Source organism: Leptonychotes weddellii, chromosome 13 (genome assembly GCF_054177405.1).
Source record: "Leptonychotes weddellii isolate Sample4059 chromosome 13, ASM5417740v2, whole genome shotgun sequence".
In the NCBI taxonomy this organism is placed as follows: Eukaryota; Metazoa; Chordata; class Mammalia; order Carnivora; family Phocidae; genus Leptonychotes; species Leptonychotes weddellii.
This window is the reverse complement of record NC_138381.1, coordinates 32,762,779-32,789,556: the sequence shown is the minus strand read 5'-3', so window position 1 is coordinate 32,789,556 and position 26,778 is coordinate 32,762,779. Positions and strand designations below refer to the sequence as shown.

Here is a 26,778-nt window from a genome sequence, read left to right as displayed (position 1 = left end):
AAAATTAGTAAATTAACATTGGTACAATGTGTGTGTCTAGCTCTATGCCATTTTACATGTATATAGACTTGCATAATCACCACAGCAATCAAAATATAGACCTATTTCATCACTATCAAGATTTCCTTTTTACTACCCTATTTGAGTTGCCTACCCTTTTCTGCCCCCACCATCCCTAATCCTTGGAACCCACTAATCTGTTGTCTGTATCTATAATTTTGGCATTTTGAGAATGTTATATAAATGAAATTATACACTTTGTGAACTTTTGATAGTGGCCTTTTTCACTCAGTACGATGTTCTTAAGATCCATCTAGGTTGTTACATATATTGTACCTTTTGATTGCAGAGTCGTCGTCCATGATATGGTTATACCATGATCTGTTTAACCATTTATCTTTGAAGGACAACTTGGTTTTTTGCCTGTTACAAATAGAGCTGCTATGTACATTTTTATACAAGTTTCCGTGTGGACTAAGGTTCTCATTTCTACAAATTAAAGCTAGCACTGTGATTGCTAGATCATATGATAAGTGTCTATTTAGTTTAAAAAAATTAAATCTACATTTAGCTTATGCATTTAGTATAAAATACTTCTTCTCCAGCAATGTATAAGGGACTTTTCTCTATATCCTTACCAGTATTTGGAATTGTCACAAATTTTTTATTTTGCCTGTTCCAATCTGTGTTTAATGATACTTTGTTGTGGTCTTAATTTACATTTCTCAAATGACTAATGATGTTGAAAATCTTTTCATTTGCTTGTTTGCCCTTCTTCCATCTTTTTGGGTAAATTGTTTCTTTAATATCTTTTGTCTTTATTCTTATTGGATTGCTTAAGTTTTTTTTACTGTTGAATTTTGAGAGCTTTTTATATATTCTAGATATGTCCTTTCTCAAATATGTGGATTGCAAATATTTCCTCCTATTCTGTAGCTTATCCTTTTAATCTCTTAACAGGATCTTTCACATAGCAAGAGGTTTTAATTTTGATGAAGTTTAATTTATCAATTTTTTTCTTATAGATTATATAAAGTTTTTATCATGAATGTTGAATTTTCTCAAATCTTGTTTATGCATCAATTGATGTGATCATGTGATTTTTTAAAATTTAGCCTGCTAATGTGGTAGATTACATTTATTGATTTTTGAATATTGCCCTAGTGTTGCATCCCTGGAAAATAAGCCCCATTTAGCTACAGCGTAAAATACTTTTTATATATTACCAAATTCCATTTACTAATATTGTGTTAAGGGCATTTGCATCAATCTTTGTGAGGGATTTTGGTCTGTATTTTTGTTTTTTGTACTGTCTTTGTCTAATTTTGTTATCAAGGTAATACTGGTCTCGTTTATTTCATTCATTTCTTTTATTATTTTCTTCCTCCTGCTTGCTTTGGATTTATCTTGCTCTTCTATTTTTAAATTTCTTAAAGTGGGAGCTTAGATTGTTGATTGGAGACTTCTTTTCTGGTGGAAGCATTTAGTGCTATACATTTCTGTCTCAGCACTGTTTTAAGTATGTCTCACAAGTTTTGGTATGTTCATGTGTTCACTTAGTATAATGTTCCTCTAGGTTCGTCCATGGTGTTACAACTGTCTGGGTTTCCTTCTTTCTCATGACTGAATAATATATATGTATTTTTATGTATCTTTTTTATCCATTTATTTGTTGACAGACACTTAGGTTGTTTTCATTACAAGTAAACTGCAATGAACATGGGAGTACAGATATCTCTTTAAGATACTAACTTCATTTCCTTTGAACAGATACCCAGAAGTAGTATTGCTGGATCATATGGTAGTTCTATTTTTAATTTTCTTGAGAAACTTCCATATTGTTTTTCATAATGGCTGTACCAATTTACATTCCCACCAGCAGTGTATAGGGATTCCTTTTCTCCATATCCTGCCCAACGTTTGTTATCTTTTTTTTCCTTTTTATCAAAGCCAACCGAACAGGTGTGAGGCAATATCTCACTGTAGTTTTCATTTGTATTTCCCTGACAATTAGTGATGTTGAGCATCTTTTCATGTACCTGTTAGTCACTTGTTTGTCTTCTTTGGAAAAATGTCCTTTCAGTGCCTCTTCCCATTTTTTAATTGGGTTATTTGGTTTTTTGCTGTTGCGTTGTGTTAGTTCCTTGTATATTTTGAATATTAACCCCTGATCACCCTTATCATATATATAATTAATCCCATATCATATATGTAATTTGCAAATATTTTCTCTCATTCCATAGGTTGCCTTTTCATTTTTATAATTTATTTATTTTGCTGTGCAGAAGCCTTTTATCTTGATGTGGTCCCACTTATTTTTGCTATTGTTGCCTGAGCTTTTGGTGTCAAATCCAAAAAATCATTGCCAAGACCAATGTCAAGGAGCTTTTTCCCTGTGTTTTCTTCCAGTAGTTTTACAGTTTCAGGTCTTACATTTAAGTCTTTAATCCAGTTAAGATTAATTTTTCATTCTGAGTATTTTGTTGTTTTTGATTCATTTGTAAATGGGATTAGTTTCTTAATTTCTTTTTTAGGTAGTTCATGTGAGTGTATAGAAATGCAACTGATTTTTGTATGTTGATTTTGTATCCTGTAAATTTAGTGAATTCGTTCATTAGTTTTAACAGTTGTTTGGTGGCATCTTCATTGTTTTTTATATATAAGATTGTGTCACCTGCAAACAGAGATGATTTTACTTTTCTTCCTGATTGGGATATCTTTTATTTCTTTTTCTTGCCTAATTACTCTGGCTGGTACTTCCAGTATTATGTAGAATAAAAGTGGGAAGAATAGATATCCTTGTCTTGTTCCTGATCTTAAAGGAAAAGTTTTCAACCTTTCACCATTGAATATGATGTTAGTAGTGGGCTTGTGATATATGCCCTTGATTATGTTGAGTTATGTTCTTTCTATACTCAATTTCTTGAGAGCTTTATCATGAAAGGATGTTAAATTGTGCTAAATGCTTTTCCTGCATTTATTGAGATGATCAATGATTTTTATCCTTTATTCTATTAATGTGGTAAATTCCATTTGATAGTATTTTGTTGAGAATTTTTTTTCATCTATATTCATTAGAGATACTGACCTATTTTTTTTCTTGTAGTGTCCTTAACTGGCTTTGGTATTAGGCTAATGCTGCCTTATAGAATGAGTTTGGGACTGTTCTTTCCTATTAAATTTTTTGGAATTATTTTATTTTATTTTATTTTTAAATCTTTTTTTTTTTTTTAAGATTTTATTTATTTATCTGACAGAGAGAGAGAGAGCGACAGCAGGAACACAAGCAGGGGGAGTGGGAGAGGGAGAAGCAGGCTTCCCTCTGAGCAGGGAGCCTGACGCAGGGCTTGATCCCAAGACCCCGGGATCATGACCTGAGCCGAAGGCAGACGCTTAACGACTGAGCCACCCAGGCGCCCCTTATTTTATTTTCAAAGATGTATTTATTTTATTTTAGAGAGAGAGAGAATGGGGATGGGGGACAGAGGGAGACGGAGAGGGAATCCTCAAGCAGACTCTGTTCTGCGCTCAGAGCCCCACTCAGGACTCAGTCGCACAACCCTGAGATCATGACCTGAGCCAAAACCAAGAATCAGACACTTAACTGACTGTACCACCCTGGTGCCCCTGGAAGAATTTTAGAAGGATTTGCATTAATTCTTAAAATGCTTAGTAGAATTCACCAGTGAAACTCTCCAGTCCTGGATTTTTCTTTGTTGGAAGGTTTTTGGTCACTGATTTAAATCTCCTTAGTCATTTTTGGTCTGTTAAGATTTTCTGTTTCTTCGTCATTAAGTCTTGGTAGGTTATATATTCCTAGGAATTTATCATTTCTTCTAGGCTATCCAAATTTTGGCATAAAGCTGTTTATATTAGATTCTTATGATCCTTTGTAGTTCTGTGGTATCAGTTATAATGTCTTCTCTTTCATTTCTGATTTTATTTGAGTCTTCTCTCTTTTTCTTCTTAGTCTAAGAGTTTGTTAATTTTGTTTATCCTTTCAGAAAACCAGCTTTTAGTTTCAGTAACCCTTTCTATTATTTTTCTGGTCTCTGTTTCTGCTCTGGTCATTGTTATTATCTTCCTTCAGCTAACTTTGGCCTTAGTTTGTTTTTCTTCTTGTGGTTCCATGAGGTGTAAATGTAGGTTGTTTATTTGAGATCTTTCTTTTTTCTTAATATAGACATTTATCACTCTAAACTTCCCTCTTAAAACTGTTTTTGACCTATTCCATGAGTTTTGGCATGTTGTGTTTCTATTTTCATTTGTTTCAAGATATTTTTTGGTTTCCCTATTGATTTCTTCTTTGACTCATTGGTTGTTCAGGAGTGTATTGTTTAATTTCCACTTGTGAATTTTCCAACTTTCCTCCTGTTACTTACTGACTTCTAGTTTTATTCCATTGTGTTTGGAAAAGGTATGATTTCAGTCTTCTTAAATTTGTTAAGAGTTGTTTTGTGACCTAACATGATCTATCCTGGAAAATGTTGTATTTATACCTGAAAAGAATACGTATTCTGCTGCTGTTGGATGGAATGTTCTGCATCTGTCTATTAGGTCTGTTTTATATAAAGTATATTCAAGTCCACTGTTTCTTTGATGTTCAGATGGTCTATCCATTGTTGAAAGTGGGGTTTTGAAGTCATCTATTGTTATTGTATTGTTGTCTATTTCTCCCTTTAGATATGTTAGTATTTGTTTAATAAATTTGGGTGCTGCAATGTTAGGTACATATATATTTACAATTGCTAATATACTCTTGATGAATCAACCTTTTTATTATTATATAGTGATTTTGTCTCTTTTTACAAGTTTTGATTTGTCGATTTTGTCTGATATAAGTAGAGCTACCCCTCCTCTCTGCATTTACCTACCTACCTATATGTCACTACCAAATATTATTATTAAATTTTAAGTTCCTAGAGGGTAATTAATCTGCACATTTTTCTTTGTATATTACTGTACATAGTTAGTTGCAGCTATAAGAGTGTCTTTGACAATGATGGAAATGATACTGTTTTAATAATATTTTCTCTTCTTCATGGTTTTATTTCATAGTTAAAGAATATACTTCTACAGATTTCATTTCTAAAAATGAACCAGAGAATATTTCTAAAAAACTTAGAAAAATGGGTAGAAGAGGTCACATATTAGGTGCCAGTGATCAGTTGCTACCCAAACTTCTGGTAGAACATGCTAATTTCTTTAGATGCCTTCCCTCCTCAGTACATCAAAGATGGGAGTAAGTTAGCATCGTTAGATAGAATTTCTTCCAGTTTTGGCAGGGGAGGGACATTTTTCTGTTATCCTGAGAAAACACATTGGTCAGTGAGACATAGGCCCAGCTTTTTGAATTGTCAATATGGGAAGTAGTTGCCTCCTATGGATACATTGGGCAGGGTCAATGATACTTGGTGTTACTAGAATTCCCATTAAGACTCTGGTGATCAAAATACACTTGCTTAGGAGTGAATAGAGAGAAATTTAAAGTACTCCTAAAGCATCTATAATGTTGACATTTTGAATGATAATCTGACCAACTCAGTCTCTCCCAATTCCTCTATAAATAAAGAAAATTTAAGTTCCTGTAAAATGGATTTGTGTTTATTTTATTTTATTTACATCATGTGTGTATTTAGGAAGTACCCATTTATTTTGACAAAATGAGTTTTAATTTGAAAATAATCTCTGGAGGTCTAGCTGAAGGAATATGGTCTTCCAAGGGTTACCATTCAGTTTCTTAGGTTCCACAGGATTAGAAATTCTCTAAATTTACTTTTTCAGGTTAAGAACTCAAGCTGTATTTAAGTCAAGAGAACTCCTTGCTGCTAAAGAGTTTACCAAACCCCGAGAATTCAATCTGGATATGAATGGGGATGACTCTGGACCAAGGTAAACCTGACTAATGGGTGAAAGAAAGAACATGTAGGACACAGATATTAAGGCACAGATATTAAGGATATGTTTGGTATATATTTATAGCTTTATATAGGTTTATATCAGTTTTCTGATAATATGAATAAATACATTCTCATTATAAATTTTTTTAAAAATATAGGAAAGTGTAAAGAAGAAAATAATCATTCATGATCCTACCATTCAGAGATGATCCTTTGAGCCCTCTCCCCCTTTCTGTCTTTCTTTTATAATAATATATTCTATACTGAGTAAGAGGGATTATGCTTATGCAGAATTTTGATTTTTGCTTTTTTCACTGAATCATATTTTCTGATATCATAATTTATTTTATGAAAACTTGATATTAATTCATTCAACAAATATTTATTGACAAATATTTCTCTATTAGCCTGTTATTGGATAATACAGGCTTTTGCTATTATAAATTATGCCTTGAAGAACATTTCTATGAATAAATTTTTTACTTTATCTCTACCTGTGTCTTTGATATAGATTCTATAAATGGAACCACTAACTCAAAGTATATATGAATCCTTTTAAGATTGATTCACATTACCCAGTTGCTTTCCATAAAAGTTAAATCAGTTTTCACCACCAAAGCTGTGTTTGAGAATTCTCTTTTCATGAAATTTGAAGAATTTTTGGCCATTATTTTTCAAAAATTTTTTTGCCTATTCTCTTTCTTCTTTCCTTTTTGGATTTCATTTATAGGTATATTAGGCCTTTAGTGAAGTCCCTGACTCTCTGCTAATTTTTTAGAATTTTTTTTCTTTGTTCTTCATAGTGGATAATTTCTATTGATCTGTTCTCAAATTCATCAACTCTTCTGTTATTTCCAATCTGCTATTAAGCCCATAGAATGATTTATTTTTATTTAGATAATGGATTTTTTAGTTTTAGAATTTTCATTTGGATCTTTGTTAGAATTTCTATTTCTCTGCTGAACTTTCCTTTTTTATTCATTACAAATACATTTTTCCTTTAAAATGCTTGTCTCCAGTTCTAACACCGGGATCATCTTGGGATTTGTTGCCATTGATCAACTTTTCTCTTGAGCATTGGTCATGTTTTCCTTTGTACATCTAGCAATTTTTTATGTTTCCTGGTATTTTGAATGACTCTGGAATTTAGTTATAGTTCTCTAAACAATGTTAATTTTTATGTTAGCAAGCAGTTAACTGAATTCAAATTCCAACCTCTGTTTCCCTTGAGTAACAGTGAAAATCACTGCTGAGCTCTTTTAACTTTAACTGGGATGGATGTTTGAGTCTGCCTCATTTGCATGCAGTTCAGGAGTCAGACAGAACTGGCAGGGTTGTTACACAGAATTTGAAGCTTTCACTCTTTCTCTCTGACCTCTCCAGGATTTTTCCTTTTTCAGGTGCTTTGGTCAGCTCAGACTCTGTCCTCTGGTTCTTTAAGTCCCAATGCCACTGTCTTCTTTCAAGTGCTGATCCTCTTCCAGTTTCTGCTTGTTTTCATTGACTCTTCAGTGCTTCAGGTTTGGTTTTTTTTGCTTTTTGTTTTTTCCTCCCAGAGTTTATATTATTAATTATGGGAGTTTGGTCCTATAGATACTACTCAGCCAGTGTTAGAAGCAGAACCCAAGAATTCTCATTTCATACAATTTTGCCCTCTTTTAATTTTGGTAAAATACACATAATATAAAATTTACCATCTCAACCATTTTTAGTTTGAAATTACCGGATCATATGGTAATTCTATTTTTAATATTTTGAAGAAATTCCATACTGTTTTCTACAGTGGCTGCACCAATTTGCATTCCCACCAATGGTGCATGAGGTCCTTATTCTCTGCTTCTTAGCCAATACTTGTTATTTCTTGTATTTTTTTTATTTTAGCCATTCTTACACATGTAAGGTGATATCTCGTTGTGATTTTGATTTCCACTTCTCCGATGATTAGTGTTGTTGAGCAGCTTTTCATGTGTCTGTAGGCCATATGTATGTCTTCTTTGGAAAAATGTCTATTCGGGTTCTCTATCTAATTTTTAATCGAATTATTCATTTTTTTGGTGTCAAATTCTATAAGTTCTTTATATACTTTGGATAGTAACCCCTCTAATAAGATGATTATGTGGTTTTTATTCTTTCTCTTATTAAAGTGATGTATCACATTGATTGATTTGTGAATATTGAGTCACTCTTGCATCCCTGGAATAAATCCTACTTTATAGTGGTGAATGATCTTTTTAATGTAATATTGGATTTGGTTTGCTAATACTTTGTTGAGGATTTTTGCATCTATGTTTATCAGAGATACTGACCTATAGTTTTTTGGTTTTGGATCTCTTTTTGGTTTTGGTTATGGGTTTTTTGGGGGGGATGTTTTTGGGTTTTTTTGGTTTCTTGTAGTATCTTTATCTGGTTTTGGTATTAGGGTAATGCTGGCCTCATAAAATGAATTTGGAAGCTTTCCTTCTTCCATTTTTTGGAATAGTTTGAGAAGAATAGGTATTAACTCTTCTTTAAATGTTCGGTAGAATTCATCTGTGAAGCCATCTGGTCCTGGACTTTTGTTGGGAGGTTTTTGATTACTGATTCAATTTCATTGGCTAATAATAGGTCTGCTCAACTTTTCTATTTCTTCCTGGTTCAGTTTCGGAAGGTTATATGTTTCTAGGAATTTATCTATTTCTTCTAGATTGTCCAGTTTGTTGGCATATAACTTTTATAATTCTTTGTTATTTCTGTGGTGTTGGTTGTCATATCTCTTCCTTCATTTCTGATTTTACTTACTTGAGTCTTCTTTCTTTTTTTCTTGATGAGTCTGGCTAAAGGTTTATCAATTTTATTTAACTTTTCAAAGAACCAGCTCCTGGTTTCATTCATCTGTTCTATTGTTTCTTTAGTTTCTATTTCATTTATTTCTGTTCTAATCTTTACCATTTCCTTCCTTCTATTGGCTTTGGGTTTTGTTTGGTCATAGTTTTCTAGCTCCTTTAGGTGTAAAGTTAGGTTGTTTGTGTGAAATTTTTCTTATTTCTTGAGATTGGCCAGTATTATAATTTTCCCTCTTAGAACAGCTTTAGCTGTATCCCAAAGATTTTGGACTGCTGTGTTTTCATTTTCATTTGTCTCCATAGAGATTTTTATTTTCTCTTTGATTTCCTGGTTGACCCATTCATTGTTTAGTAGCATGTTATTTTTCCTCCATATATTTGTGTTCTTTCCTAATTTTTTTTCTTATGACTGATTTCTGGTTTCATATTGTTGTGGTCAGAAAAGATGCAAGATACGATTTCAGTTGTTTTTTTTTAAATTTATTGAGACTTGTTTTTGATGTAATGCGATCTATTCTAGAGAATGTTCCATGTGTACTTGAAAAGAATGTATATTCTGTTTTGGGATGGAATGTTCCTTTTTTTAAGATTTGATTTATTTGAGAGAGAGAACACAAGCAGGGGGGAGGGGCAAAGGAAGAGGGAGAAGCAGACTACCCACTGAGCAGGGAGCCCAATGCGGGGCTCAAACCCAGGACCCTGAGATCATGACCTGAGCCAAAGACAGACACATAACTGACTGAGCCACCCAGGTGCCCCAGGATGGAATGTTCTGAATATATATGTTATGTCCATGTGATCCAGTGTGTCATATTCCAATCTACTTTTAGTTATACTTTGCTAAATTTCAAAAGAAAAACATTTTTTCTTATCAAAAGTAAAACATCTAAAGAAAAATTAAGAAAAAAATAGTCATGTTTTATTCCTTATTCTAATGTTCCCTATCCTGACTATCTTGGTTGAATTAGTGTTAACACACTAATGTATATCCTTCTATACCTTTATGCTTACGTATACATACAACATCTATAAACATTTGAGATAAAAATGAACACATTACTTGTTAATTTCCCCCCTTACTTAATAGTACTTAATGGTCATCTGTTGGATTTTTAGATATACAACTGTGGTAAGTAGAATAATTGCTCTCCAAAAATGTCTGTGCTCTAATCCTTGGAACCTCTCAATGTGTTACCTTACATGGCAAAAGGACTTTGCAGATACGCTCAAGGGAACAGACTTTGTGGGTGATTATCCTGGATTTTCTGGGTGGGCCTAGTCTAATTACAAGTCCCAAAAAGTGGAGAACCTTTTCTTGCTGAATCTGAGAGATGAGAGGGAAGGAAGAGGAAAGATTCCAGGCACGAGAGTGACTTACCTGTCATTGCCGGCTTTGAAAATGGAGGGAGGAGGTCACAAGCCAAGGAATGCAAGTAGCTTCTAGAAGCTTGGGACAGTCCTCAGCTGACAACCAGCAAAGAAATGGGGACCTCAGTCCTCTAACTGCTGGGAACTGAATTCTGCCAACAACCCAAATACGCAAGGAAACATCCTCTGCTAGAGCCTCCAGAAAGGAACATAGCTCTGCCTACACCTCAGTGTTAGCCCAATGAGACCTGTGTCAGACTTCTGACCTACAGAACTGTAGAATAATACATTTGTGTTGTGGAAACCACTAAATTTGTGATAATTCATTATAGCAGCAATAGAAAACTAACACAAATACTAACTTGTTTTTTTATAAAAGCATATTAGTCTGTGGTTTCTGTATATACAGTAACTTATCCAGCACTTCTGTTCTTGGGCATTCAAGTTGTTTCAAGTTCTTTACCACTATGCACAAGGCTATAACAAGCATGACTGAACTTACATTCTTATGTTCTAGTACTTGTATTTTTTTTAGAATAAATTCCCCAAAATGAATAAGTCAGAGGCTATTTTTACATAAAAATATTTTGATGTTATAGTTATAAATTATAATAGTTCATGCCAATTTTCTTTTCCAAAAGATTATAGCAATTCATACCCCTGCTTGCAATTTATGAAAGTTTTCATCACTGCTGTTCAGGTAAGTGTAGTGAATGCTTTACAAACTAGCACTCCAGTCTAAGAGATGGACATGCTTTAAAAGTTTAGGTTCATCTGGACATGCATGTCCTACATTCCAATTATGACAAAAACAAGGTAAGACTATACACTGTTTCCAAAAAAATATTTACTAATATGCCTTTTATCATATCATAGACCTTTTAAAATATTAATCTACGTTGTAAGAGTTTGAATAAACTCTGGCAACTGCTTCCAGAATCTGACAGTCTTTGGAAATCCAAGAATTCTTACTCAACAGCACTTAAATTATTTAATCTAATGTGAGATTCAAAGAAGTAAAGGCAATGAATCCATCTGTCTCCTTGATTCAGTAGGCTATCAAAATGATACTGTCTCCACTAACCCCAGAAAGAGGTAGAGATGGGTCAAGGGAGAATACATACAGCTTGAGAAGCCTTTGCAGAATGATTTAAATTAAAAAATGACTGTTGATTTCAGAAAATATAATAAAAAATTGTTGTGGGAAATGACCTTCTTTCTACCTTGCAGGCTCTTTGATTTTGCTAGTGGAACTCCCTAGATAAAATTTAATTTTAAGTTAAATTTTGTTTATTTGGAAATTTAAATTATCTTAGTATTAAAAATGTGTATTTAAAATATTAAACTTACTCAAGTGAGGCATTAAGAATTTGGAACTAAAATAAATGAGATAATGAGGAAGTGAAAAACATATTTTTTATAATTAACAGCTCATTTTGAGTTAATTATATACAATTACCAAAATCTAATTGCAATTTATTTTCTATTATCTGTTGTGAGAATCACAGGCAAGGGAGCTTACATTGCTGCCTTCCTGCATAAATGCTATAGCATGAAAATAAATAATATGTGAGGCCTTAATGGCAAATAGTAGGGCACAGCTGAGCCAGACCATTGGAAGATAATTATCACATGAAAGATGATAATGACCTAAAGAGTCACAAGAACTCTGATTGCTTATAGGTTTTCTGGTTTGTTTTTTAGTTAGTTTGGTGTCTTTTTGTTGGCTATGCAAAGATGACCCTTAAAAAAAATTAACATTAGTTCTGCAATTCTGCAGATCTCTAAAAATCTGACAATTTTTGTATTTTTATGTAATACTGAGCAATAAAATTTTTTATTAAACATCTATTATTATTTTTTTAAAAGCTGGCTTGCTAAAGTACTATAGAAAATATACAGAATCCCCTACCATCAAGTACTCTAATAGAATAAGGCAAATATCCCAATATTTATCATCTATTAGATAGTATAAGGACTATAAATGAAATTCAAAGAAATCAAGAAAAGGTTTTTGGAAGATGTAATATTTGAAAAAAGCCCTAAAAGATAAGATATTATTTTGACGGGTTAGGGGTATCTTTGGGTGTGTATGTGTGTTTCATGTGGGTGAAGACATGCAGAGAGTCTGAATAAGGAAGAAAATCACCGGTATGTGAAGGGCATAGTGGGAAGTATGCTTTAGTTTTACCAGAAGTGTAAGGGAAAATGAAACTAAAAATTAAAATCATAACTTAGATTAGATTATGAATGGGTTTAAATATCAGGGCAAAGATTTTGGACCTGTGTGATTGGAAGAATAAAAAAGTCAGGAAAAAGAACTGATTTTGTGATAAAGATGATCAATTTGATTTTAAGACCATTGGAATGAGGGTCAAGAATACCAGGTTTTAGTCCTTCCAAAAATTAGCCATGTGACTTTAAAGATAATGCTATGCTCCTCAGTCTCCTTGCCTTTAAACAGAAAGTTCAATTAGATTTTTACTGAGTTTCTTCCATCTCTAACATGATTATCTAATTATTAAACAGGTTGGATTTCCAAGCCAAGATACCTAGTATATAAGTAGAAATTTGAATCTAAATCTCCTAAGAGAAATTGAAGTTAGAGGTTTATATTTGGGAGTCGTCTAGATTGGTGTTGTCCCTGTGGGAATGGATATTAATTTCTGAGAAAAAGTTCAGAGAAATGTAAACAGAACCTTAGAAAATGCCTAGATGTAGGAGTCTGAAAAAACAAGAGTGGCAATCTGAAAAGCTGTCAAAGAAGCAGGCTAGGGCTGTGTCATGGAAACAAAAGAGGAAAAGCAGAAATTTGATTGAGAGAGTATGATTTTGGAGAGAGGAATGACCTAAAATGTTAATAATCCTGAGAAGTGACTGGTGAAGGAAAAGATGGCAGGAAATGAATAATTGATGGAGCCCAGTCCGAGAAAAGGTAGGATGATCAATTTCTATCACTGGTCAACCTCTCACTTATTTGTTACAGGCTTCTTTTTCTCTGCTTGTACCTGCACCCACCCCTTCTTCCTTTTTTTCTACATTCTCCCTGTGTGACCATATGTAGGCCCTTGGCTTTAAATATCATCTATATGCTGATGACTCACAAATTTGTTTCTACAGGCCTGACCTTTCCCCCTAATCATTAAACCCATGGATCTTGTCTATACAAGACTTCCACTAAACTGTCTGATAGACTTCTTACAGATAACAAAGCTAAAACAGAACTCTTATTTCCCTTTTCTACCCCCACTCCATATTCACACCATCCCAAATTTCATTTCAATAAATACTAGCTACTCAAGTCAAAAAGTGTCCTTCACTTCTCTCCCTTCTTCTCTCTCCTCTCACAAGCAGTCTATAAGCATACTGTTTTATTTCTATTCTACCTCCAAAATGTATGTACTCCTCCCAACCATAGTTCAAACCTGGGCTTCTGTAGAGAGTTCTGTTCTTACCCCCATGCAATTCATTTTCCACAGCAGATTGAAAGATCTTTTAAAAATAACAGTCTACCCCTGGCCTAAAATTCTTCAAAGACTCCTCAATCATGTAGAATGAAATCTGAAATCTTTGCCTGTCTTAGAGTATTCTACATGATCTGGCCTCTGCTTACCTCATTTTATACCACTCTCCTTCTTAAACATTTACTGACCCTAACTTAAAATTTAAACTTCTTCCCATGGCCTTTAGGGCCCTTTATGTTTTTTCTTCCTTGAATCCTATGTTCCAACTTCATTGCCCTTGGTCTTCTTTCAGTTTCTAGTACATGCTGCATCATACCTATAGCTGCTTTTAGCACTCTTAATCCCGTTATTCCTTGTGTTAACTTCTTTAGATGAGAGCTTAAATATTATCTCCTGAGAGGTTACTTTCCTGATCACCTATGTATAGCATATGTCTCTCATGGTTCCCTGTTTCAGTATTCTGAAGTCCATATACCACCACCCAACTTTCAGCTTCATGAGGGCAAAGATCACAATTGTCTTGTTATATATCATATATATATACGTTATAACATATCTTCTATATGTTATGAAGATTAAATATTCAGCACATAGTATGTGTTCATAAAATATTGGTGCAATGGATTTTTTAAAATCTCAATCTCAGTAAAGAATTAAGTGAGATCATCTACTAAGAAAGGTGGCGGTAAGGACAATATCTGGGAGGAGGAAAGAGATACTTGGAATAATCTCAGGGGAAGGAATAATAAGTCATCAAAGGGATGATTAAGAAGTGTTGCATCCATATTATAAAAATTCCCTCAAGTTAATAAGGTAAACTACCCTAAGAGGCAACTCTCAGAAGAGTAAACCCAAACAGCCAACAGATATATAAAATCTTCTCACAGCTAATCTTGGGAAAATAAAAATTAAAACCAATGAAAACAGATGAAAGACCTAAATATGACACAGGAATCCCTCCTGGAAGAGAACACAGGCAGCAACCTCTTTGACCTTGGCCACAGCAACTTCGAACTAGACACATCTCCAAAGGCAAGGGAAAACAAAGGCAAAAATGACCTATTTGGACTTCATCAAGATAAAACGCTTTTTTGCACAGCAAAGGAAACAGTCGACAAAACCAAAAGATGACCTACAGAATGGGAGAAGATATTTGCAAATGTTTTATCAGATAAAGGGTTAGTATCCAAAATCTATAAAGAACTTACCAACTCAACATCCAAAGAACAAGTAATCCAAGAAATGGGCAGAAGACATGAACAGACATTTCTCCAAGGAAGACATACAAATGGCCAATGGACACATGAAAAAAATGTTCACATCACTTGGCATCTGGGAAATACACATCAAAACCACAATGAAATGCCAGCTCACACCAGTCAGAATGGGTAAAATTAACAAGTCAGGAAACAACAGATGTTGGTGAGGATGTGGAGAAAGTGCTGGTGGGAATGCAAGCTGGTGCAGCCACTCTGGAAAATAGTATGGAGGTTCCTCAAGAAGTTAAAAATAGAGCTACCCTACGACCCAGCAATTGCACTAGTAGGTATTTACCCCAAAGGTACAAATGTAGTGATCCAAAGGGGCACCTGTATCCCAATGTTTATAGCAGCAGTGTCCACAATAGCCAAACTATGGAAAGAGCCCAGATGTCTATCAACAGATGAATGAATAAAGAAGATGTGGTATATATATGAACATAGAGGAAGGAAGGAAAAATAAAATAAGATAAAAACAGAGAGGGACACAAATCATAAGAGACTCTCAACTATAGGAAACAAACTGAGGGTTGCTGGAGGGGAGGGGAGTAGGGGGGATGGGGTAACTGGATGATGGGCATTAAAGAGGGCATGTGATGTAATGAGCACTGGGTGTTATATACAACTGATGAATCACTGAACTCTACCTCTGAAACCAATAATACACTATATGTTAATTAATTGAACTTAAATAAAATTTTTTTTAAAAAAAGCAGTGAAACAAAACAACAAAAAGACAACATTTTTAAAATTAATAAACAGGCTGAATTGAAAGATTTAATAATATCAAGAGTTAAAGAGAGTATGGGGAAACAGGTACTTTAATACACTGCTGTTAAGAAGGCAAATAATCAAGTCAAAAAATGGGCAGAAGACATGAACAGCAACTTCTCAAAAGAAGACATACAAATGGATAACAGACACATGAAAAAATGTTCATCATTAGCCATCAGGGAAATTCAAATCAAAACCACACTGAGATACCACCTTACACCAGTTAGAATGGCAAAAATTGACAAGGCTAGAAACAACAAATGTTGGAGAGGTTGTGGAGAAAGGGGAACCCTCTTACACTGTTGGTGGGAATGCAAGTTGATATAGCCATTTTGGAAAACAGTGTGGAAGTTCCTCAAAAAATTAAAAATAGAGCTACCCTGTGACCCAGCAATTGCACTACTGGGTATTTACCCCAAAGACACAGATGTAGTGAAAAGAAGGGCCATATGCACCCCAACGTTCATAGCAGCAATGTCTGCAAGAGCCAAACTGTGGAAAGAGCCGAGATGCCCTTCAACAGATGAATGGATAAAGAAGATGTGGTCCATATATACAATGGAATATTACTCAGCCATCAGAAAGGATGAATACCCAACTTTTACATCAACATGGATGGGACTGGAGGAGATTATGCTAAATGAAATAAGTCAAGCAGAGATAGTCAATTATCATATAGTTTCACTTATTTGTGGAACATAAGGAATAGCATGGAGGACACTAGGAGAAGGAAGGGAAAAATGAAGCGGGGGAAACCGGAGGGGGAGACTATGGACTCTGAGAAACAAACTGAGGGTTTTAGAGGGGAGGGGGTTGGGGAGATGGGTTAGTCCGGTGATGGGTATTAAGGAGGGCATGTATTGCACGGAGCACTGAGTGCTATACAAAAACAATGAATCATGGAACACTACATCAAAAACTAATGATATACTGTATGGTGACTAACATAATTAAATTAAATTAAATTAAATTTTAAAAAGAATGCAAATGGCTAGAATCACTTTGGTGGTCAACATGGCAATATCATTTTACAATTATTTTTAATTATCAATGAAAATTGGCACAGCAACTACCCTTCTGATCATCCTCCCCTACCTTCTAACATCATTTCTTTCCTCTTTTTTTTTAAGATTTTTATTTATTTGAGGGGGGGTGGAAAAGGGCAGAGGGAGAGGGAGAGAATCTCAAGCAGACTCCCCACTGAGCATGGAGCCTGACACAAGGCTACATCTCGCACATGGAGATCATGACCTGAGCTGAAACCAAGAGTCAGACACCCAACTGACTAAGCCACCCAAGTGTCCCTCTTTGCTCTTTTTAACTCACAGCCTTTTGGTCTAAAGAATTGTTCATGTAGGGATGCCTGGGTGGTTCTGTAGGTTAAGCGTCTGCCTTCAGTTCAGGTCATGATCCCAGGGTCCCGGGATGGAGTCCCACATCGGGCTCCTTGCTCAGCGGGGAGTCTGCCACTCCACCTGCTTGTGCTGTCTCTCTGACAAATAAATAAAATCCTAAAAAAAAAGAAAGAATTGTTCATGTAAAAAGAGAACATTTCTCTAGTATTTCAGAATTCTTTAACACCATAAATGATTAACATGGTGGGGATCTCTGCCGTCTATCTTAGACATGCTAGAAGTCATCTGTAAAATTGTAAAATTGGGCTCAAAGACATCCCACTGTAAAGCATAACTAAAGTAAAATGAGAAAAAATGTTTGCCATTAATTGAATGTCACATAGCTTCAATAATAGAGAAATTTTCAGGGATTGGACAGTGATCTTCCCATCATCTCTCAAATCTCTCAAATTCTTTTGAGCCATAATAAAAAGAAAAACCTGTTTCCTTTTCGTACTTTCTTCTAGACCCATATTTCACTATTTTAATCATTAGCCTTTTTGATAAATATAAAAATCATCACTTAAACATAGAATTACCATATGACCCAGCACTGCTAGGTAACATTCATTTACAAAAAGACTTCTATGGGGCGCCTGGGTGGCTCAGATGGTTAAGCGTCTGCCTTCGGCTCAGGTCATGATCTCAGGGTCCTGGAATCGAGTCCCGTATCGGGCTCCCTGCTCCTTGGGAGCCTGCTTCTCCCTCTGCTTCTCTCTCTCTCTCTCTGTCTCTCATGAATAAATAAATAAAATCTTTAGAAAAAACAACAACAACAACAACAAAAAGACTTCTATGTGAAGGCTCACAGCAGTATTATTCATAACAGCCAAAAAGTGGAAATAACCCAAATGTCTAGCAACTGATGAATGGATAAATAAAACATTGTGTATCCATACAAGGGAATATTTGACAATAAAAAGGAACAAAGTACTAATACATGCTACCATGTGGATGAACCTTGAAAACAAGCTAACTAAAAGAAGATCTCACAAAAAATCGTGAATTATGTCTTCTATTTATATGAAATGTCCAGAAATGGCAAATCTATAAATAAAGGATGTAAATTAGTGACACCTAGTACAGGGAGTGGAGAATAAGGAGCAACTGCAAATGAGCATGAGGTTTCTTTTGAAGGTGTTAGAATTATTCTAAAATTAGGTTGTGGTGATGGTTGCACAACTCTAAACTTACTAAGAATTACTGTAAATGGGTGAATTTATGGTATATAAATTTATCTCACTATAACTTAAAATTTTTTTCCTCTATTTTTAATATTGTTCAGTATTCAAAATAGAGATAACAAAAGAAATGTTACAAAGCTTTGCATGCTCTCAGACCATATCAGCCTTCTTCCTCAAGATTTTTCTGCCCACATACCCCTGCCTCCAGTTGGCAAATTGCTTTTTTTAAACTTAATTCTCCAAGATGACATCCCATTCTGTATTCAAAATAGATATAATACTAAGACTAGTAGTAGTAAATATTCAAATTCTATTTATGAGACCTATGTCTTGGTGAATGATAATTTGATTTTTAAAAGTTGTATAAAACCAACAGTTTTAAAAATATTAATTGGTGATAAATATAATTTATGAAATCAACTTTTCTAGTTTCTTCATTTTAAGCTATAAAGGAGATGACAGCACTTCACCAGTCTGGTGCCTGTTCTGTCCATGGCTGAGCTTGACCTTGTAGAGTCTTGAAGAGCAAAGCTTCATTCTTACATTCCATACTAGGGCACCTCCCTTCTGTACCCTTGCCACAAACTTTTTTCTTTTTTTAAAGATTTTATTTATTTATTTATTTATTTGAGAGAGAGAGAGCAGGGGGAGGAGCAGAGGGAGAAAGACAAGCAGACTCCAAGCTAAGCACAGAGCCTGATGCGGGGCTCAATCCCATGACCCTGAGATCATGACCTGAGCCAAAATCAAGAGTTGGACACTCAACTGAGCCACCTAGGTGTCCCACAAACACTGGTTTTTAAATGATGACTAATAGACTGAAGCATAAGGCTACTTGAGGTTCTCCCCAGCTATTGTCTACACATGCTTTGTTACTTTGCATATTGATGGCACTCAAATAGGAAAAAAACAAACCCACTCTCCCCTCGTACGTGGCATAGCATATCCTTAGAATTAGCTTCTTCATGTGTAAAATCTACATGTTCTTGATTCTGGATAATTTTTTAATTATATTTGTCATCTTAGTATATAGTGGGCTTGTGGGATAAATATTTTCTAAGATGGCAATTTGTAGATTTTCAGGATATTAGATTATTTGGCTGCACATCATTTTCCTAGGGTCTGATTTATATGTATATGGGACAGGGGGTAGAGAGCATCATCTACAGAAATTAGAGTAATTTCCTGAAGAATATTGCTGCTACCACTGGTTAAATACAAGGAGCTGGATAATCAATTGTATAATCATTTACATTTTATATGCTGCACACAAATGGATAGAGTCGTGGTGTTTTTTATCTTCACTTTAACAAATATACACAAATCTTTGTATAAAAGTAATTTTCCTCCCAGACAACATTAGTGGGCTTGGGGAATTGGAAGTTTCGTTGCCACTTGAGTCGGCTTTACTTTGATAACCTCATTCCCAGTTTTATTTGGAATAAGAGCAGTTTGATTTCTGTTTAGACAGTGACTGCCTTTCCTGTTTCCAATCTGAAACATATGGGTTCTTGTCCTGATTTGGAACAAGGATCACATCTTGCATAGTGAACATTGTTTCCCAGGAGATAGAGCAAAACAATGGTCTCGGAGGTTCAGCTGGTTAAAAAGTATCTTTTCTTTGTTAGCATCTTTTTTGCAAGCCCTTATAGAGATTAGTCTAAAGCCTACAGCTGCAGATTTCGATATCATATCAAATCAGTAGTAGTACCCAAAGGACAGTTTCTGGACCTAGTTTATGTCCAAGTCTTGATTCCTTTTTTCTTTCTACAAGTGTGTAAGATTTTTATTTGAAAGGAATCAGTAAACATTGCTGTGTTTCATTTATACAACTGAAGTATTTGCACATAAGATATTTTGCAGTGGCAAGAAGGAGTCAGACAAAACGGATGGAAGCCAAAAACATCTTACCAGAAACGTCACACTGGCATATAAGATTTTTATATGCCTGTAAAAGGATGGAGGCAGCAAGGTTAAGACTCGTGATTATTAAGTCAATTTTTTAATTCTTGTTTTCATAAGTCCCAAGAGTTCTCTCTGAAAGGATATACAATTTTTCCTTGCCATAAACAGTTATTTTTATTTTTTTAATTAATTTTTTTTAAAGATTTTATTTATTTATTTGACAGAGAGAGACACAGCGAGAGAGGGAACAGAGGCAGGGGGAGTGGGAGAGGGAGAAGCAGGCTTCCAGCCAAGCAGGGAGCCCGACATGGGGCTCAAACCCAGAACCCTGGGACCATAACCTGAGCCGAAGGCAGACGCTTAACGACTGAGCCACCGAGGCACCCCAACAGTTTTTATTTTTAATTAGCAATAGCTTCAAATGGCTTTTCTAACTGCCTGGATATAGTTAAAAAAATTGATTTTTGGATTCAAGACAATGGAATACACAAAGGATAATCACATACAAACACAAAGGTTTAAAAAACAAGTGCATTCTTTTATTTGTAGAAGTATGTATGTAGGGATGTTCTGGGTAGATAGAGTAACTGGAGCTTTCTTTGAAGATAAGATGAAAAGAAACAATGACTGTGTTTCTGAGCATACATTTTGATCATAAACTATCTGAGGATATGGTTGTGATCTTGATTAGCCCATGGTTTGTTGTAGGTAGATGCCTGTCTCAGAAGGACTGGCTATTACATATGAAACAGTGCTAATTTTTTATAATCCTACAGAGAAAATTTCATATTGAACCCAACTCATTTGTTTTTCACGTTGCTCCTGTGGTGAAGAGGATTGATTTCTGTGTTGCTTTTGCTATTTGGCATTTTCTCCTTTGGTAAACAGTGTCTGCAAGCTTTAATCCTTTAACCTTGAATCTGAGCCTGGGCTATTTGTTGGAAAGAGAATCTTTCTTTGTTATATCATGTGACATGGTGAAGGGCTGCATTAGTCAGGGTCAACCAGAGAATAGAAGCAGTAGGAGATATACATTATGAGATGTATTGCAAGGAATAGGCTTATGCTAAGCAAGTCTGAAGTCCATAAGGCAGGCTTTCAGGAAGCTCAGGCTGGAACTCTCAGGTACAGGCTGAAGCTGCCGTCCACAGGAGGGATTTCTTCTTTTTCAGGATAGCCTCAGATCTGCCTTTAAGACTTTACAAGAAATTGAATCAGGCCCATCCAAATTCCCTAAGATATTCTAGATTTTAATCATATCTGTGAAATATCTTCACAGCAATCCCTAGATGAGTGTTTGACTGGTTCATTGGGTAATGTAGCCTAGCCAAGTTGACATAAAAAAGAGCATCACAGCACACCTGGTGTCAGCTTGGCACCCATACACATCTCCTTAAACCATACTTAATGTCCAATAAAGATACTAAGAAAGGCACACTTCCACCTAACATGATACAGTTATCCCGCATACAGCTGAAAAACCCAGTCCCCAGAGGAGGATGTGAAGTCTTTGGGTGGTGGTCATTGTTCTTGCTATCCATTGTAATTTTAATGCTGTGATGTAATGTAAATTACTATTAATGCATCTTTTGTTAGATAATAAAGGGATGAGAGGAAAGAAAACAAAAAATTTAGTTAATATACATATACAAACATACTCATAACAAAGTAAGAAAAAAATATTAATCTTCATCTCTGCAACTGACCACATGGCTGTAGCTGGTATTTATAACTACTTTTTTTCAGTTACCCATTCCATGTTCCCTTTGCCATCAACAAACACTTCAACTGGTTATGAATCTTTGTCCAGGAAGGTGACCCAAGCCTTCATTCCTGAGGGGGTGGGCCATTAGCATCATGTCTAAATTGGATTGTTGTAGCTTTCCAGTGACTTTAATCAGAGGACATAGTGCTAAGAGACACCCTAAGGGATTTCTTGTATTCCTGACATCCTCTTCCTTATCTCCATTGTGTAGTAGCAACCCATTTCCCTCTCAGATCAATCATCCCAGCCAAATAGTAACCATCTTCTTAGGTTGTTAAGTTAGAACCATAAAGAGCCCAAAGTGACAACATGGCATGTCTAACTCCAGTTCAGTGGAATCAGTGTTACATCTCCTGGTAGGAGTATTCCTCCTTTGGAACTAAGACCTCTGGACCAACAGATTCTAAGGTCATGGGGAACGGAAGCAAAAATTTTGCTAATAGATCACTCAGGGAAATAGTGAGTAGAGGCACTCCCATTTCCAACCTTTCTTTTGTGGGCTTATGAATCCTAGCTATGCTATAGGAGAAATAGTACCATATATTGGACACTGATTTAGAGCATATTTAGAACATCCTGGAGGATCTTTCCCCAGCCCTACAAGGTATTCCTTCCTAGCTGGCACTGTTGCTGAGCCTTTAAAAGCCATTTCACTGTACTACCAAGATAGCTGTTTTAGGATGACTGGGGATATGGTAAGACCAATGAATTCCACTAGTATGGTCCCATGGCAGTACTTCATAGCAAATGTAAGTTCCTTGATCAGAGGCAATGCTATGTAAAATGCCATGGTGGTGGGTAAGGCATTCTGCAGGTCCATGGGTAGAAGCATTGTATACACAGAAGGAAAATTCATATCCAGAGTAAATTTCTATTCCAGTAAGATATATGACAGCTACTAATACCATGACAGCTACTAATACTGGATACGTACAGTCTGTGAATTGAAAAAAATAATATGTGGCTAGAATGAATGCTGTGGTACTGGGTTAGAGTTGGAGACATTAGTATATATTCACATTTTTATGTTGTCTCAATCTGCTCTGGCTGTCATAACCAAATACCAAAAATTAGGTGGCTTAGACAACAGAAATTTATTCTTTCACAGTTCTGAAGCCTGGAAGTGTGAAATCAGAGTTATGTTGAGGGCTCTCTTGGCTTGTAGATGGCCACCTTCTCACTGTGTCCTTACATGGTGGAAACAGAGAGCCAGCGAGCTTTCTGGTGTCTCTTCTTCTAAGTATACTATTCCCATCATGAGGACCTCACTGTCATGACTCATTGAAACCTGATTACCTCCCAAAGGCCCCATCTCCAAATACAAATACCATCACATTGGGAGTTAGGGCTTTGACACATGAATGGGGAGAGCATGATTCAGTCCATAGTGTGTTTGTATGTGTGTACACACTAATGAGTATATTCAAAAATAAAATTAGATACAGTTTAGTATACTTAATATATATTCCCTAGCTATGTCTGCTAAGAGGGCCTAGGAACAGTGATCCCCAGGGGCAATAAGCACACCCAGCACCCAGATCTTGGTTTCTAAATACCATTCCCCAATAAAAGAAACCAGGACTCCTGAGAGAAATGGCTAATTATACGGATGGCGCAAAGAAAAGGAGAGATGAGCCTGGATCCAGAAAGCAAGGAAGTGCTCAAAAATCAAAAGAATGAGGGCATGTCAAAGGGACAGAGAAGTCAACCTAAAAGAGCTTCCAATGGCCAAAGCCACAACAATTTGAGCAACAAAACAATGTAATCTATTACAACCCAAAGTATAAAATAAGTACAAATGAGTCCATACTGATATAAATAAATGATTGAATGAATAAACAAATAGAAGAAAAGAGAGAAATGTTCCTTCAGAAGAATTCCAAGTCAATATTTCTCCCTCCAAGAGGTAGAGCTTAGTACTGACTCCACTCGAGTGCGAGGTAGACTTAGTGACTCACACCCAAGGAATAGGATAGGGAAAGGGAAAATCATACTTTATAGTGGAGAAATATGGTGAGCACTACCTTAATCAAATGACCAATGATTAGTCATGTTGATATCATGTAACCCTTGGTATGATGTGATAAGGAGGGAACTTCACCACCGCAGTATTCTTTCCAAACATTTATAATCATGGGAAAAACAACAGACAAATCCAAATTGAGGAACATTATGCAAAATATCTAACCAGTCCTCAAAACTGGTCAGGTATAGTCATGAAAGACAAAGACTGTGCAACTGTCACAGACATGAGGAAACTAAGAAAACATGATGCTTAAATGCAGTATGATATCCTGGAGCATATCCTGGGACAACAACAACAACAAAGGCGTAAGTGTAAAAACCGATGAAATCCTAATAGTCTAAATAGTAATGTACGAATGTTGTTTTTTTTAGTTTTGACAAATATATCATGCTATTATAAAATGTTAACTTTAGGGGAAGCTTGGTGAAGAGTATGAGGAAGGTCTCTATATCTTTGCAACTTCCCTGGAAATCTAAAATTATTCTAAAATAAAAATTTTATTTTCAAAAACAGGGAAGTGCAAAGATAGGATATTACGTAAATGAATCCGAGAAAGAGTAGTTTTTTTTTTAATTTTTTTAAATCTTTTATTTTTTATTTTTTATTTTTTTTTTTTTTATTTATTCATGAGAGACAGAGAGAGAGAGAGGCAGAGGGAGAAGCAGGCTCCCAAGGAGCAGAGAGCCCGATGCGGGACTCTATCCCAGGACCCTGGGATCATGACCTGAGCTGAAGGCAGACGCTTAACCATCTGAGCCACCCAGGCGCCCCGAAAGAGTAGTTTTTTTTAAATAACACTGTGATTTTACAATGTACTGATTATTCAATATCTACTTAGTGTGATCTAATGGTAGCTGCATTACTTTAGCAATAAGATGGGATTATAAACAGAATTTAGTTGCACTGAATCCCAGTGGCACTTACTAAAATGCCCTCCACAAGAATAGTAATGTCAGGTGTTTGGGCTTTTATTTGCTTATTTATTTCCTTATAAAATGATGCACAGGTTTGTTAGCAGGTCGTTGAAAGTGTTCCCATGTGGTACTTTCAAATCTCCATGTGAAGCAAGAGGTTAGATGATCTGCTTGAGTGTGGTAGAAGTGAGAAAGGTACAAGGCTGAATGAGGGTGGAATTGAAGGTTTGAAGAGTAAAAGAAGCTTGAAATTACTGTTATGAAGAGCTTCAGAGAGGGAAGGAAAGCTGACCAGGAAAACACGAGAGAGATCTGGTGGCACTGCATGTTCAACTGACTTTAGAAATATAAAATTCAACTTAGGATTTCTTGACTTTACTATGGTGTGAAAGCCATATGAATTAAGTAGAAAATGTACTTTGAATTTTGAATTTGGATTTTTTTCCCCAGGCTACTGATATACCCTACAATCTTCTTTCATGATGCTGGGCAAGGGCAGCAAGCCACAGCTCCCAGTCTGCCATGCAATCACGAGGATAAGTAGCTGATACACTTACAACCATTCTGTGCCCAGACAACCATTCTGTTTTTTACTTTTAGTACAGTAATCAATACATTACATGAGATATTCGAGACTATTATAAAATAGGATTTGTGTTAGATATCTTGGCCCTACTGTAGGCTAATGTAAGCATTCTGAGCATGTTAAGGTAGGCTAGACTAAGCTGTGATGTTCAGTAGGTAAGGTGTATTAAACACATTTTTAACTTACAGTATTTTCAACTTATGATGGGTTTATCAAGACATAACCCCATCATAAGTTGAGGAAAATCTGTATTGAATTTATACTCCCTTTTTGAAAAGTAAGTCTCTTAGGACATTGAAGTGGTGATATAGGTCAGGAAAATATACACAGGTATGGAATTTCATAATCCGGGATCATTACAAGGAAGTGTAGTACAATGATTTCATATCTCTAGCTCTGCCACTTACCAGTTGTATGAACTTGGGTAAATTTAACTTTGCAAAGCTTTGGTTTCCCAGCCTTTCTTAAGAAAACATGGGGTGGTTGTCAGACTTAAGAGAGAAAGCATTCTCATGTGTTATTACTATACTGTAGAGCATTTGGATAAAATCAGAGAGAAAGGAAAACTGGAAATCTTATTCCACTCTTCAGAGTTCTTGACTGCCTATTGTTAGCTCTTCATATCCTAAAAGGAGATGAAGGCAACCAGTAGAGTTGTCGTGTTTAGCCCAGTTCATGACAAATGAAAAATGTGTCATGATTAAATGTATAACCAAAACTTAAGAAACAGAGAGAAAGAAGAAGTATGATTTTCTGATCTGAGACCCAAAAGGGTAAGAGTCCAAAGAGCTAGGAAACTATCAAAAGTATAATTCTGACCATGGGAACATAAATTAATTGAGGAATTAAGAAAAGATTTTTTTTAATTGTGGCTACAAAAATAGGAAGATATACCTCAGGGTAAGTATAAGAGAATTTCAGAGAGCAGTCTATCAAATATACTAAGTTCCAAATAAGTTTAGAATTTTAAAACATGCCATGTATGACTAAAATAGGTTGTTTGATTTTTGTTCAAAGGAGTAAGGGCAAACCAAGGGTAGGTTTATTGTTTAGAACCTGTGATGTGTTAACACATGGCAAAGAGAATAAAACACTAGCCAATTATTTTTCCTCTCAAGATGAATGATCTTTGGTCTAGAAAGAGTGGAACAGCCATTGGTACAAGAAAACTGAAGCAAAAGTTAGGTGGGAGTTTATTTAAAATATACAAATATACACATGTATGGACATATATACATAGATATAGACATAAATTCAGTTCTTCCAGTTTATTTATATCTCAGGGCAGTAAAAGTTCATGTAGATAAGACTGCTAAACATTTATTGATAAAATTGAAGATTTGTGGAAAACTGTGGAGGTACCAGGAAGCTAAAGATGGAAAAATTGCATTTAAAATTTAAAAAAAAGAATTTGGGA

General features: G+C 35.4%; 1 protein-coding gene across 4 annotated transcripts in view; it reads left to right on the top strand.

Moving 5' to 3' along the window:
- Positions 1-26,778, top strand: part of KIAA1328 (KIAA1328 ortholog) — a 326,771-nt gene that overhangs the window by 206,676 nt on the left and 93,317 nt on the right. For 3 of the 4 annotated variants that reach the window (XM_031028159.2, XM_081801332.1, XM_031028162.2), the window contains one exon: positions 5,785-5,892. The exons of the other annotated variant lie outside the window; for it this stretch is intronic. In XM_031028159.2, coding sequence (XP_030884019.2) covers positions 5,785-5,892 — 108 coding nt within the window. The remainder of the gene's footprint in view (positions 1-5,784; positions 5,893-26,778) is intronic. 4 annotated transcript variants of the gene reach the window in all.